Here is a 15,740-nt window from a genome sequence, read left to right as displayed (position 1 = left end):
AAAAAAACCTCTAATTCCTTAGGTGCATTATGACTTTGGACTCCGTAACATTTTATCGGTACTCAGGACTTTGGGAGCAGCAAAAAGAGCCAATCCTACTGATACAGAATCCACCATTGTCATGCGTGTGCTAAGAGATATGAATCTGTCTAAACTGGTAAGCTTTACAGATGGGCATGTTTCACTTACTTAAGCACCAGTTCAGTTGATGAAGCACTAATAGCTATTAGAGATGTTTATTAGAGATGCTCATTAGAAAGCCCTTAATTGCTACAGAAAATATTAGGGAAGATAAATGTGATATTGTCTACATTGTACCTAGTTTAATCTATATTTACTGTGATTACCATAGTAAATGACCAAACATGGGCAAAATAGTTATATAGGAAAGAATGCATAACAAATCTATCAATTAAGGTTGATCCTATTTTATTTCTATTGTTAATTCTAATGATCTTTACTCTTTTGAACTAAAATATTTTCCCCCGTTAATGCACATCAATATTACATGGCAGGGAGGCAGCTAGGTGACTCAGTAGATTGAGAGCCGGATCCACAGATGGGAGATCCTGGGTTCAAATCTGGCCTCAGACACTTCCTAGCTGTGTGACCCTGGGCAAGTCACTTGACCCCTATTGCCAAGTCCTTTCTGCTCTTCTGTCTTAGAACCAATAAACAGTATTGATTCTAAGACAAAAGGTAAGGTTTTAAAAAAATTACATGTCAGCAAATGTATTTTAAATTCTACAAGTTTATAGGTAACTTGTATTTATTTATTTTACAGTAGAGAACAAGGCTCATTCAGTTATTTCTATTAACTGACAGATAAAATTCATAGAGTTCAAAGGCAGAATGATATAGTAGATAGAATTCTGGATTTAAAGTCAGGAAATCTGAGTTCAAATGTCCCTTCAGATACTTATTAATTGTGAGGCTCTAGGCAGGTCATTTAATCTTTCTTGCCTTCAAATCCTGCAGCAATAAAATGAGGAAGTTGTACTTAATGTCTTCTAATGTCCTTTACAGTTTTAAACCTATGTTTCTATGTTTTGTGGTCCTCTTAAAGTGAATAGATATTCTTCCTTCACAGGAGTAGTATAAAGAGACCACATAATTCCTCAATTTTCTCATTAATAGTCATCTGTTTAAACTATTAGTGTATTTTCCACCTTTAATTGGAACAAGTATTAACAGAATAATAACCATCAAGGTTTTGTACCATATTTGGTGCTGGTAACAGATGGCATTTTTCTTTGATTTCTGGTAAAGATGATGAAAGCCTATAGGTTCAAAATAAGATGGTGTGTATATTTATTAATGATTGTCAAATATGTAGGATTGTATTGGTCAGAGCTTAGGTAAAACGTCTTTATTTTGCTGGTAAAATAATTTGTCTGATTTTTTTCACATCTTTTGTTTGTTTTATTTTTTCTTAGATTGATGAGGATGAACCTTTATTTCTGAGTCTGATTGAAGACCTTTTCCCAAACATACAGTTAGATAAGGCAGGTTATCCTGAACTAGAAGCAGCAATTGACAGAAAGGTAACAATTTTTTGTGTGTGCGTGTTTATGAAGGAGCAAATTATTTGTGCTCTCTTCTCTCTCTCTCTCTCTCTCTCTCTCTCTCTCTCTCTCTCTCTCTCTCTCTCTCTCTCTCTCTCTCTCTCATTGTGTAAGAATAAGCTATTAGTCTTTCTCTGAGGAATAGTGAGTTAGTCCATTTCCTTTCCAGGCTGACCATGTGTCAACAGTCAGTCATTGGTCATTTCCATCCTCAAAATAAGGAAGAAAACTAAGAGCAATTTGGGTTCAGCAAACCCAGTGGTACTAAAAATCTTTCTGCCCATTCTAGCCTCTGTTCTTTTCTCTCTTTCCTACCTTACATCAGGAATCCTGGTTCTAATATTGAATCTTTTCTTTTTTGTTTTTAAAAGCAAAAAAATGTTTATAAATGATTATGCTTGAAAGCAAACTTGTTATTCATAGGCCTTAAAAATATGTGTATTGATTTTAATAAAGTAGCAATATAGTCTTCTTGTTTGTTTCCGCATATCCTTTCTGAATATCGTTCTTAGTTTTGTTCTTGTTAGTATTTACAAATGTCATTGATGTGTATCTTCTTCTTTAGATTCTGCCTTCTTTACCTTTCCATATCTTTTCATATTCCTTTTTTCATATTTTTTGCTTCTTATGGAAAAATAACATTCTGTTAAGTTGTTGTACTACAATTTATTCAGACATTCTCTAATTGTTAGACATAAAGGTTGATTGTTAGCACTTTTTTCTTTTTATTAGAAATACTTCTGCTAGAACTTTTTTTTGGTTTAGAGATATGGATGATGATGATGATGATTTTTTTTCTCTTATTGATAATACTTTTGGAGAGTAATCTGAGTAGTAAGATGACTAGATCAAATTGATTTTGCATCTCTTCTTGACTAATACTTAAAATGAATGTAATGTACATTGAAGTGTTAGTGGGCTTGAGAATAACATGTCTAATTCTTGTCTATGTCATTTCATAAATGCTCCAGCCTAATTACCAGAACCTTCTTTTATCTTTGCATTGCATGGTTGCCAGTGTAGGGTAGGCTTATTTCATACTAGCCCACTTTCTGATTTGGTTATGCTGGTATTCTGATGCCATCCTTTATTCTTCTTGCCTTGCATAATTCTTCATGAATTATATTTTATAACTTATTCTCAAATAACCACCATTGACCTCTTTTGTTAAATCACTATTTTGTTTCTTTGGGGTCTGCAATGTTGCATAATCCAATAATAATGGTAAAATTATTGATATTTTACAGTTGAACATTTGTTTCAAGAAGAATCTTTGGGTCATTAAAAGTATTGTGCTATTTCTTAAATGCTACTGTGGATAGACTAACAAAGTCTGTTCCATAGCTTTGCCAGCATTGATTTTTAAAAATTATCTTTTCCAATTTTATTCCTGATGGTTGATAGGTCAGAGTTGTTTAAATGTACATTTTTCTTCTAATTGAAAGTTTTAATACTTTCTAATATTTTAGTTGATAATTTGTAATTCTTTTTCATAGAATGAGAATGACATAGCCAGACTTGCACATTAAAAACATCAGTTTCACAAATGGGTGAGGATGAATGAGGATCAGGAAACAAAATGAGTGATATTCAAGAATTAGTATAGAATTTAAAATCTACCTTGTTATGGTTTTTGTCTTTATTTTTAAATTATTCTCTTAGTATAAACTCAACTAAAGATAATGTTATTCAATTACCACTTGGTACTATTATACTTTCTTTTGCTTTTGTGTGGTGCCAATCACTCATTGAAAGGCTCATATTATTATAATAAATTGAAAAATCCCCAGAATTTTAAAGTTTTATGTTTGTGATTATATATTGAATCTGATTTTAGAAGCTGGAATCTTTCGTTAAATTGATATGCCTTTGTTGTGTGGTTTTAGGTTGAAGAAGCTGGTTTAATTAATCATCCTCCTTGGAAACTGAAAGTTATCCAACTGTTTGAAACACAGCGGGTGAGGCATGGAATGATGACCTTAGGACCTAGTGGAGCAGGGAAAACGACCTGCATCTATACCTTAATGAAATCCATGACAGGTATGGAAATGTTGAGTTATAAGTTATCCAATTGAGATATTTCTGCACTCTGATTGTGAGCCCCATATTCTATTCAGATCCACTTTCTCAGCTATATGGTTTGGTGAGGTCTTTTGAGTATAGAGGGGAGAAGGGAATAGAGTAGAGAGGAAGGGAGCTGGGAAAAAGAATCTATTAGCTGGGTAGCTCCCATGAAGTACTGGATATAAGGCTTTGTTAGCAGATAAATGACAAGAGAGGGCTCTGGTGTAAGTAATAGCTATTTATATATTTGAGCCATTTGTAATTTAAGTGTTAAAAAAGTCAGGGACCCTACTAGATTCTAGAAGCTTTGAGTTCTAATTTTATCTTTTACAAATATTTACTAAGGACCTTACATTTATAAATAACTGAATGAGATCCAAAATTTAATACACATTCCCTGAACTCAAAGAGTTTACAGAATATTAGGCAAATATAAAATATACAATGATAAATACAAGTTCCAATTATATTTGATGAATGTATAAAAGGTGTACAGACTAAGAGATATTAGAAGCATAAGAGTGGAGAGATTAATTGCTATTTACTTTGACTTCCAGATTAGTAGATAGTTATTGGAAACATCCTGTCCTGCAACTCAAAAGGTTGCTTTAAATAGGCTAAATGTGGAGATAGAAACTAGACCTGTGACTCCATTGGTAATAGGAGCTAATATTGAGTAATGCCTTTTACCAGTGCAGGTTGGTTTTTTCTCTGAAACAAAGAAAATGATTTGCCCAGGGTAACATAGCTAGTATGTGTCAGAGGTTCATTTGAAACCATATCTTCCTGGTTCCAAGGCATGATTTCTATGTTAGGCCACATTGTCTCTCAAGAAGTCAATAAATCAGTTTGTCAAAGGAAGTAATCTTTTTTTTTTTTTTAATTCCGTCCTTCATATATTCTTGGTAGTAACCTGTGACTTCTGGAATTGGATTTAAACAAGCCCTACTTCAACATTTTATTGCCCAGTTCTGATGGAACTAGCAGTCTTCCCTAACATATTTAAATATTGGGCAATGTCTTAGAGTTTTAACTTGTTACCGACCCCAATTTTGGTAACTAGTCAGCTTTTCTGTTTGGTAGGCAATGCCCTTAGAGAGAGTCAAGTGCGATAGGACAGTGATCAAGGAAAGGTACATTTTGTAGGTGGTTTTTATACTCATTTCCTCATGTGATTTGCATTTTTTGAGTGTTTTCAGTTGTGATAATAATGAATTAAATGAAAGATCCTAGTCTCCCAGAGCCCCTATTCTCTTTATGTTGCTAAAATCTCCATAATTTTACTGAGCCAGGTGTTATACTAAAATTTGATATTTGTCAATTTTATCTGACTTTGGTCAACTGAAAAACAGATCTCTTTTTTTAAAGTATGGTAACATCATCATGAATGTTAGTAAGGTTTCTTGCTGTTAAGAATTACTCAATCCGGTCAAAATAACTCTTCCAATTCCGGATGAATGGATATAACTTCAGTAGGAAAGATAAGAATAAGGGAAGGGATTTCATAAGTGTAGGGAGCAGCACAAGCAAAAATATGAAGTGATCCAAACAGAAATTTATGTTGGGAATGATAAATAGTCTAGTTTAGCTGAAACCTAGTAAATATAGAGGAAAGTTGTGTGGTTAGAAAGATTGGGGGGGGGAAGATAAGATAGAGTCCTATGCTTAGAGTGGATTTGATAGGTAACAGAGCTCCATTAGAGGATTTTGAGTGTGGGTTTGGTAATATCAGATTTATCCATGAGAAAGATTGATTTGGCAGTGCTGTAAAGGAAGGATTATATGGTAGGAGGTTGAAAGACAATCTGGGAGGAGATATTTGATGGGAAAGATAATTAGTTTAGCTTTGGAAATGTCGAATTTGAACTATTGATATCCCATTTAGATGTCAGTTTGAGATGTGATCCTCAACTTGAAGGAAAAAGTCAATGTTGAAAATATAGGATTTAGAGAGTAATAAGAGCTAATAGTTGAAGCTATAGGAATCAATGAGGTTGGTGAAGGAAAGTAGAAAGAAAAGATAAGGAGGTCAAGAGCAGGACTTTGGAAAATATCATTCCAAAAAAATCAAAATAAGGAAGAGGAGATAGTGGAGAGAGATAAAGAAATGGGAAGGAAAAGAGACTACAGGGTCGTACAAGAAAAAGGAGTGTATATCTAGCAGGATTAGATAGTCAATAAACTTGGAAGATTTACGGTGGTTGAGGAAGATAAAGAGTGATGAAAAATTTTTTTCCCTTAAGAATAGGAAGGTCATTGATGACTTGTTATGAGACACATAGGTAGCAATTCTGGAGCCTGGGACAAGATTCACAAAACATGACTTGAGGTAACACTAAAACAAACTTTTAAAGACAAATTTAATTGAGTAGGCATTGAGATAGAGAAAAGACTTAATGGAAAGGTTTTAGAATACAAGACCCAGAATGAAGAGTCAAAATTCCTAAAACTTTTCAAATGTTTTGTTGGAGAATTTTCTATCAGGGAAATAGGTATAGGATGAGAAAAATCTTATCTGTCACAGCTATCGTGTATGTGGGGGAATGTAGCAAGTATAATTTACATAAGAAAGAAGGTAATCTTTATTATGATTATGATTTTTTAATGTCAATAATAGTGATTTTTTTGCTGTTTAAGAAATCTTATCAATGTTTTTTAAGTTTAGGCATCCTATTGTAAACTTCTGGCTGTCCTATCCTAGTTTTGGTGCAGAATCTCATAGAGTAGTTTCTGTAAAGGAGATAGGAATCTGATTGTAGAGTTTAAGGGCTGAGTGGGTGGTGGGGATGAGGAATGATGTAAAGAAAGGAAAATGTGGTTAATTTAATAGAACCAATTATACTCTATGAAGGTTGGATAAAGCAGCAAGTCATTTCAGAATCCAGAATTCCAATAAGCAGGCCTAAGTAGTGTTAGAGCAACTCCAACCAAGCCCAAAAGAAAGAATTTCCTTGGTGTGTTTTGGGGATAGTCTTTGTCTTTTTCTCCTTGACTAGAGGATGATCTTGTGAACTCTAGGGGTTCCCTCAGACTGCGCACCAATGACTACAGAATATCAGTGTCTGATTACAGTGTTAGCATTAGGATCTGAGGATAAATTAGAGATACTAAGAACAGGCAGCCCTAGGATTCTGTAAGACCACCCACACTTAGAACTTAGCAGAGAGCTACACACTCCATAAGGGAATACCATGAAGATTCTACAAAATGACAAAAGAGCTACCAGAAACCAGGAGCTTTGAATTGCTGCTTTTGTCATATGTGCACATGAAAGTTGATCTTACTTTCCCCTTGATTCTGAATGTACTTGTGGGAAAGTGTGTCCCAGACTTTATGGAAGAATGTTTTATTATATCAACCATTCCTTTTCTTACTAAATATCTCTTTCTAAAAGCTCATGTTTGTCTAGATAATTGTGGTAGTACATCTAAGGGAATCTCATGAGCAATAATATTAACAACTACCTCTTCTCCAACTCCTTGCAGTTATCCTACTTTCTTGAGAATACATGAAGTTAAGCACCCCTTGGGGATCTAACATGCCTGGGTAATTGGGGATTGGGAGGTTAAGCTCAAAGGGTGTGTTAGATAAGAACATGTTTTTTCCTACTCTAAAATAATATTCCAAATCTTTAGTTTTGATTAGTTCTTGAGCAAACTGTTTTATCCAATAATCAGACTCTAGAGAAGTACAGAATAAAAGGTATATTTTCTCCAGTTTGAGATTTTGTTCTTCATATATTCATGACTTAAACAGAATAGTCCTATCAATCAAAGAACTCAACTGGATTAAATTTCTTAAAGAGTTTTAAATTTTTCATCATGGAAAAATTATCATATTACTTCTGCTTAAAGAACAAGCAACTGGAGCACAGATTCTTCTATAGTAAGTCTTTTAAATGGTTGTCAGAGAACACATTCATATATCCACCTCCTTAGTTTCCCCTTCTTAGAGATAACACAATGCCTATCCACAATGGAAGGTCTAAAAGGATGAAATTAGTTTGGAAAGAAGTAAGTCTGAGGCACATTAAAATAACAGTGATCCTTAGTGGTCATGGTAATAAATAATAAATATATAATAGACAAGTTCCCCATACATCCTGTTGCCATTTGGGGAACATTCCAAAACTAAAAAGAACTAGATGTGGAAGAGTCATTTGCAGGTTATTCTATCACCTTCCCCATCCATGCTGTTGGAAGGGAATAGGTGCCAATGTCTAGCCAAGAATGGGAGATCCTGAGGACATAGGTGTTAGGTACCAGTATTTATTATTGTGACACTTTTTACAGCTAGTATTTCATTATACCATGATCATTTTTAATGGTATCTATTCTCCAGGTATTCTCCTGGAAAAAGAGTTCTTAAAATAAATAATAAAAGTTTGGATAAAGTTTTGTGGATTACAACTCATTGCAAAGGATAAAATATGGCCACCAAATTGAAGTTCAGGGTAATAAAATAGTACTGATTACTAACTTGCATATTTTTATGAGGCTTTTAGAGAGAAAGCATAGAGACATTTTCAAGGGCTCTAATGTAACACCTTTCTTAGTGTGCATGTTTGTGTATATATGGCCCTTTTATACAGAAAATTATCTTCTGTCTCTTCTAACGATTATTAAGTTTTAAAGCTTATTGATCTCTTGGTTGCTGATTAAATACAAGTCTTTCCTGGAAACTCATGCAGAAAAAGTCCAGCAAATTGAAGAGTAATTTTAAAGGTTGAATGATGATGATTTAAATATATTTCCTGTAGTTGACCTTAAAGGAAAGTCCTGTGATGCATGCGACATTAGTTTAGCTTGTCTTTTCCAAGGTGAGTAAGAACACATCCCAGAAAATCAAAGTTGAAAATGTGGAGAATAAAGCATCTTCTAGGTGGTATTCCAGGCACAAAATTTAATCAAGTACATCATAAACCAAAAGACTTTTGAACTATGAAGTTTTAAGAACTCCCAGATTACATTAGTACTTTCATAAATTTTGGCATGATGTCCTTTATTAACCCTGTACAATACAGACTTTTTGCTTCAGGAGATGAAGAATAAAATGACCGTAGTCTATAAAGTGTTGGTAGCTTTAATCATACACACCGACACACACACACATACATGTGTGCATGTGTGCTGTACACATTTTCAAAGGATTCTTTATTTTATTCTTTCATCTTCTGGTGATTCTTCATCACAGCCAACACTGATAATAGTGTAGTGTTATACATAAATTAGCTGTAGTACAGTACATTTTGTTTGAAGACTTAGATATTAAGTATTTGGATTTATCATCCTTAGACTGTGGAAAGCCTCACCGTGAAATGAGGATGAATCCCAAAGCTATCACAGCGTCTCAGATGTTTGGTCGTCTTGATGTAGCAACAAATGACTGGACAGATGGGATTTTCTCCACGCTTTGGAGAAAAACTTTGAGAGCAAAGAAAGGTAAAGAAAAAAAAGTACACACAAATTTTCAGAATATTTATAATAAAAAATGTATTTCAAACCAATTCAATTTAGCAGATTTATTAAAAATCCATGGTGTTAGGTACTAGAGTTACAAAGACTGAAAGGAAACTATACCAGACTCCAAGAGTTTATAGCTGGAGTAGAAAAGGGCTTGAATTCTCAACATTAGCACTTAAAGAATAGGAATTAGTTTTTCTTTAAACTTGATAATTTTTTGTTCAGGTGTGCAATTCTTGATTATAGAAATGGTAATTTTCCTGATCAATTTCTTGGCAATATTATGTTAAATTAACAGGCATTAATGAAATGCATACTCAGTATAAAGCATATGTAGGTGCTCTGTGTTCTGTAGACATTGAGGGAGATAACTAAGACAACAAATAACACCATTCCTATTTGAACTCATAATCTTGATGGGAGTGGTGATAGTTAAGACCAGGGATATGCTGGTAAATGAACAACCAGATTTCTGTAAAAAAAAATTATGCAAGACACACTTATCAAGTTAATTTGCATTATTAACATTTTCTTCATCACATTCTTAAATCTAGACATTCAGTGAAACAATAAATCAAGCACTGATTTTTAGCATTTGCCAGTTTCCTGAGGTGTAAATGATCACACTGAAAATTCATCAGTAGGTACAAACTCACTCTAGCACACTCTTGACTTAAGGCACCTCTCAAACAACTCCTATAATACAGAATGTGACAAGTGCAAAAGTGAACTCCCAGAGTGTGATAACATTTTTGAAAGAGAGATTAGTTTTAACTTGGAGGGTCAAGGAAGGCTTTCATAGAAGAGGAACTCAAAAGAAGAGGAAATTTAAAAGGAAAACCTTTTCTCTTTTATAAAATGTCATTAAAATATGGCTATTACTTCAGTATATAATCTATTTTTTATTCAAGCATTTAAAAGGTCATATCTTAAAAAGAGGCCACCAAAAAAAGATACTTTATAAGAAAAAACATTTCTGAAGGACAGGAGTTTTAAGTTTTTTTTTTTCTTACAGTCTTTTCATTGGACTTTGGCTTTTAAAGAAAGATACCAAATGAGACATTTTTGAAATGTGATGCTTTAGAAACACGAGGCCTGATCTCATTTTCCAGAAAACACCTAACTGCCTAGGTCTCAAGACAAATCTCTAACAAGTAAATAATGTAAATTCCAAATTTAGGCAGACATAGGAAAGGTGAATTGGATTGAATTGAAGTTTTGTGAGATGATGTATCCTTTAGTCATAATATCTTAGCAACATTTCCTGGAATAGGAAATTTCTTTTCATTTATAAGTAATTTTCCTCTTTGTAAAAAAACACATCTACTTCCTGTCTTTTTTTTATGATGATTTAGATCAAATTATTTTTAGCTGAATAGCTAATTCAGTGAGTTTAAATGGAGTATTTTATTCAAATTTTATCTTCTATCTGATGATTATTTTATAGTTTTTAATGGGAGAATTGTAACTACAAACATAATTGTTAAAGGAGGGTTGGTCATGAGATGCCAGTAGTTCTGAAATTCAAAACAGTTGTCCATCACTGCTAAATTATGTGCTATGAATAGTGGAATTCTACTATGGCAACAGTGATGACTACATCAATTATTTAGGATTTCAACTTGTCTTTTTGGAAAGTGAGTCTCATAATGTATTTGATAAAATAGAGGAACAACTTATTTTTATAAGTTGATGAAAATATATACATATACATGTGTATACTATATATATATTTATACATAAATATAACTTTTTTGGGTGGTTGGTTATTCTAGGAGAACACATATGGATCGTTCTTGATGGTCCAGTTGATGCAATCTGGATTGAGAACTTGAATTCAGTTTTGGATGATAATAAAACTTTAACACTTGCAAATGGTGATCGTATCCCTATGGCTCCAAACTGCAAAATAGTTTTTGAGCCTCATAACATTGACAATGCTTCTCCTGCTACAGTGTCAAGGAATGGTATGGTGTTCATGAGTTCTTCTGTCCTTAACTGGAGTCCTATTCTTGAGGTAGGAGATGAAACTTTTATAATTAAAAAATATCTAATATTCTCTTAAAGTGTATTCTTAGTTTTCTATTGATTCTTTGAATGAAATTTGGTTGGTTTCTTAAAGCTCACAGTATCTTGAATGCACTGGAACATTCACATTTTAACTATCTATGAGTATTTCTTCTATATTATTCTGGTTATTTCAAGGGAAAAAAAAAACCATGAAGTGTCTTCCATGTGAGAAGTGCTCAGGTAGGTGCTCTGGAATTTAAAGGTGAAAAATGACAATCCCTACCCTTAATGAATTTATTATTTTTTTAGTTGTAGGGGAACTTACAGATTCTTTTTTATTTCAGTCACTGGTAGTTTTACAGTGTGCTTAAAGCTTAGATATTATATTTTGTTATATGATTTTATGAATATAAGCCTTTTGTCATTTCCTTAAGGTTTTCATAATCTTCAGTTTTAAACTTATAAGTGCCAATAATTCTTCATATATTTTTTGATTGATGTCAAAGCACATTATTTTACTTCAACATATTGCTTTTAGAATATTTTGACTGCAATTTTAATTTTAGTAAAATTTGACTTTTTACTACAGAATCAGTTAGAATACTTGCTATACCATCATGCATTGTATAGTTCATTTTGTTACTGCTTATGTAACTCAAATATCAGAAAGCTATTTTCCCAAAGATATGAGGAATACATAATTCCAAGAAATTTAAAGATTATTTTATCCCTTTACATTTATTTTTCTGCATGATTAAAGACTTTTGAAGGCATTTCAGAAGGATTTGCAAATTTATAGCTCTACAAAGTTAAAATATACTTTGAAGGGAGAAGAAATTAAAGTTAATAGTATCAAAATGAGATGATCATAATATTGGACAAGCCACTAAGTTTACTAAATATTTCACTGTTCACTCTTGTATTTTGGAAAAGATAGCAAAATCTAAGGGAAAACTCATTATTTAGTATTTTTAAATAATTGGAGTATTATTTCATAGGAAAATTCTGTCAAAAATATTGATTCCACCAAAAAATTTAAAACACGTGGAAACTACTTGCTATGTTTATATATGGAATTTCAGCTTTTTATATGAGGAAATTTTATTATACCTATGTGTGCTAAACACATGATACATCAACAAAGAAAAAAAAATTGAATTCTAGGAACCCAAGACCATTCTAGAGAGTCAATGAAAGATTCATCACTAGATTTCCCCTTCAGTGATAATTTTTGTAACCATAGCACCCCATGAAACAAAAAAAAAATGCAAAATGTCTGAATCTTGTGAAACACCCTTCACTTATACAATGATAGTACCAGAATAGCAAAAAAGTTAGTCAATGAACATTTATTTAGTATGTACTATGTGATAGTACCTCCTCTTAAGGAACTCAGAGTCTAATAGGGGAGATAACATGCAAACTATTATGTACAGACGCAAGGGGTAGAGAAGAGGAGAAAGAATATTTCATACATGAGGAATAGCCAGTATAAATTCCTCATGTCAGAATTGTCTTGTTGAGAAATAGCAAAGAAGCCTACAAAAAGGGAACAGGAAGTCAAGGATTGCAATTTTTTGACCTTCTATATATTTTAACTTGGCTATTAATACTCTGTGTGTTATACACATATTTAATAATCAAATGAATATAAATAATATTTGAGTGAGTAAATCATACCAAACTTGACATTCTTTTATAGTGAGGGCTGTTTCCCATATAGCTTTTGTGTGGCTTGAAGGTAGGCAGAATAGACATCTCTAGCCTCTTCTCTCTCCCCACCCCTATCCTCCTTGAGGGAAATTATAATTCCTGCCCTTAAGGAAAGCAGTCACTTGGTTGATCATAGAATCTTGGTTACTCTTCTCTCCTCAGAGAGAAGGGATACCTGGCTAGAATTATATTTATCTGCTCCCTTAAATATTGTTAGATGAGGGGATGTGGTTTTCAGGTTCAATCTAACTTCTGATTGCTATTTTATTAATATGAAGGGAGCAAGACCCCTAGCTTCATATCCAAGGCTTGACCCCATTCTCATTAAATACCTGCCATATAATAAGCACATATTTATTGAAGTCTATTGCAAACAGAAATCAGAGAAAACTACATAGGGGAATAAATACCAGACATTACAGTGAAGGAGTTCTCCCATTAGGAATGAGATAACAGCTTAACTGAGAGAGTCATAGATCTCACTCTACGGGAATTTCCCTGAAGTCTCTAGTGTAGTGAGCTTGTGACAGGAAAACTACCAGTTCCTCTTCCCAGAGTTTTTTTCCTTCACCAGCTTGAAGTGGGGTTGGCATCTTCCATCTTCTCTCTTAAAGCTAAAAGCCCAAAACATCTGAAGCAACTGAAGAATCAAAAGACTAAAAAGAATTGAAAAGACTCTCAAATTTGAAGAGAACAAACCTCTACTCTTGCTAATTTTACCCCTCCCCTCACAAGACTTTGATCAACCAATGAGGAGAGAGTCCCATATCAGTTGTTTTGGGGACTTGGATTACATTTATTATAAATTAAACCAGAAGAAAGAAGAAAGTTGTGCCTAAATGAAAACTAATTCACAGGTACAACTTGGCGGATCAAAAGAAGTGACAATTATATTTATAATATGCCCAAAGGCAACTGGAAAAATCATTTTAGTGAAAATCTGTCAGTCTTATATTGCAGTGCTCATAAATATTTGCAAAAAGGCTTTCCATGAAAATAATTGCTGCTGTTGCATCAACATTGGTTGTAGTAGATGAAAAGGAACAGATTTTCTGAATTCTCTAAGGCCCTTTCAGAAAATTATTGATAATTACTTTTAAAAGGAGACCGAAGTACCTTTTAACATTTGATTTACTTGATAATTAGAGAAGTTGGTATCCAAAGACAATGTTGGTTTAGAAAATAAACTTAATTAGAAAATTTTGAAAGAGACAATAGATCAGTGATGGAGACATGTGTGCTAAAGATGGCACACAGAACATTCTCTGTGAGCATGTGGCCACACATAATACCTAAGTTTGTTATTAGGAAGGCAGAGGGACTTGGGCGGAGCAGTTCCCCTCCCCCTCACGGCTGACAACATTTTTTCACATCCTCCATCCCTCTGTCCAGTAGCCCAATGGGAGCTCACAGGGGGAAGGTGAGTGGTTCACAGGTGGCAGAGCTGGAGGGGAGCAGAGCACTCAGGACACTCCTCTCCCCCTCTATACACTTGCTGAAGACATTCCTCACTTCATCTGCCACTTCACCCAGCAGCCCAATGGCAGTGCTTCCTCCCTTCCCTGGATGGGACAAAGGAGGGGCGGGGTTCACTCAGCACTCTGTGGGGGGGTGTGGGGCACAGCACACAGTTTTTGGTGGGGTGGGGCATGGAACGTAGCCTCTACAATGTTCACCATCACTGCAATAAATGGTTATGAACAGTATTATAATACAAAGAGTAATAAAAGGATAAACTAGATTTTAAAAAGCTAAACAAAATCATTTTGAGTAAATTTAATGATAAAAATAGGAATATAATAATCTGAAGAAAAATGGAAAACATATAAAGATTAAAAATAAATTATTGATATTTTTGCTTTTGTACATATGACTATCATATATTTAATTTAGTTTACCCATTTATCTACCTATCTGTTTATCTATCCATTGTTGTGAGGAAAATTAGTTAGTAATTAATTATTAAGGATGGACCTAGCAGGAAGGCCGGGAGCATTCCAAAATGGAATGAAGATGCAGGAAGTTGCTTGTGCCCTGAGAAAGACTCCATTAGTGTTTGGCACAAACTGTTGTTAGCCCTGGGAGATCTCAGACCTACATCCTGATTTCCCTGGGATCCTGAGTGGTGGTGGTTTCTAACAAGTGGACAAGACCTACAGAGTAGCACCAAGTGGAGGAGAAGTTTGGGATCTGGGGGACAGCATCTCAAGGGCGCTCTCTCTGCTCGGATACCTTGGACCACTATGGCTTTTGGCATCCTGTGATCCTCTGTGGATTACTGTGAGAGCCCCAAAGCTACCCTCAGACCCATTAGTTGTGCTGGTCAAACCTGGCTGGAACCAGGTTTGAAGAAGCCTCACAGTGACTCCATTACTGTTCCTTTATGCCTAGCCTGGCCTAGGTCAATTAGTATTAGAGAAGTTAAGTCCTCCCCTTGCCCTGTGATTTTGCCCATTAGGTTTTAGTGTAGAATTCCCTATCCCACCTTTATTTTAGTTGAACATAATTAAAACTGTTAAAACCTCTTACCTTGCCTGCTGGTTTCAAAGACTGTGGCCTAGTGGTGAACTGGCTGACAGTTGGCCAACAGCCATTCTTGTCAGTTAGGAGCAGCTTAACTGTGTACTCTGGACTCCTTATCCTGGTCCTGTCTCTCCTTCAACCCAGTGTGTGTACCCACAACCATTTAGATTATACTTTAACATCCCTGGTGTCCATCTTTTTTTTACACCATCCACTCATCCATCCATCCATCCTTCTATCTGCTTCCTTCTTTCTTTGTTTCTTTTTTCCTTTCTTTCTTTGTTTTTTTCCTTTCTTTGTTTCTCTCTTTGTTTCTTTGTTTCTCTCTTTGTTTCTTTGTTTCTCTCTCTCTTTCATTCTCTCTCTCTCTCTCTCTTTCTTTCTTTCTTTCTTTCTTTCTTTC

General features: G+C 34.3%; 1 protein-coding gene across 1 annotated transcript in view; it reads left to right on the top strand.

Moving 5' to 3' along the window:
• DNAH5 (dynein axonemal heavy chain 5) overlaps positions 1 to 15,740 on the top strand; it is a 293,673-nt gene that overhangs the window by 129,604 nt on the left and 148,329 nt on the right. The window contains exons 39-43 of the mRNA XM_044681991.1: positions 23 to 157; positions 1,437 to 1,544; positions 3,452 to 3,605; positions 8,924 to 9,070; positions 10,867 to 11,108. Coding sequence (XP_044537926.1) covers positions 23 to 157; positions 1,437 to 1,544; positions 3,452 to 3,605; positions 8,924 to 9,070; positions 10,867 to 11,108 — 786 coding nt within the window. The remainder of the gene's footprint in view (positions 1 to 22; positions 158 to 1,436; positions 1,545 to 3,451; positions 3,606 to 8,923; positions 9,071 to 10,866; positions 11,109 to 15,740) is intronic.

This window comes from Gracilinanus agilis, chromosome 1 (assembly GCF_016433145.1).
Source record: "Gracilinanus agilis isolate LMUSP501 chromosome 1, AgileGrace, whole genome shotgun sequence".
Lineage (NCBI taxonomy): Eukaryota > Metazoa > Chordata > Mammalia > Didelphimorphia > Didelphidae > Gracilinanus > Gracilinanus agilis.
The sequence above is the reverse complement of the archived record's forward strand: the minus strand, read 5'-3'. Positions and strand labels throughout refer to the sequence as shown.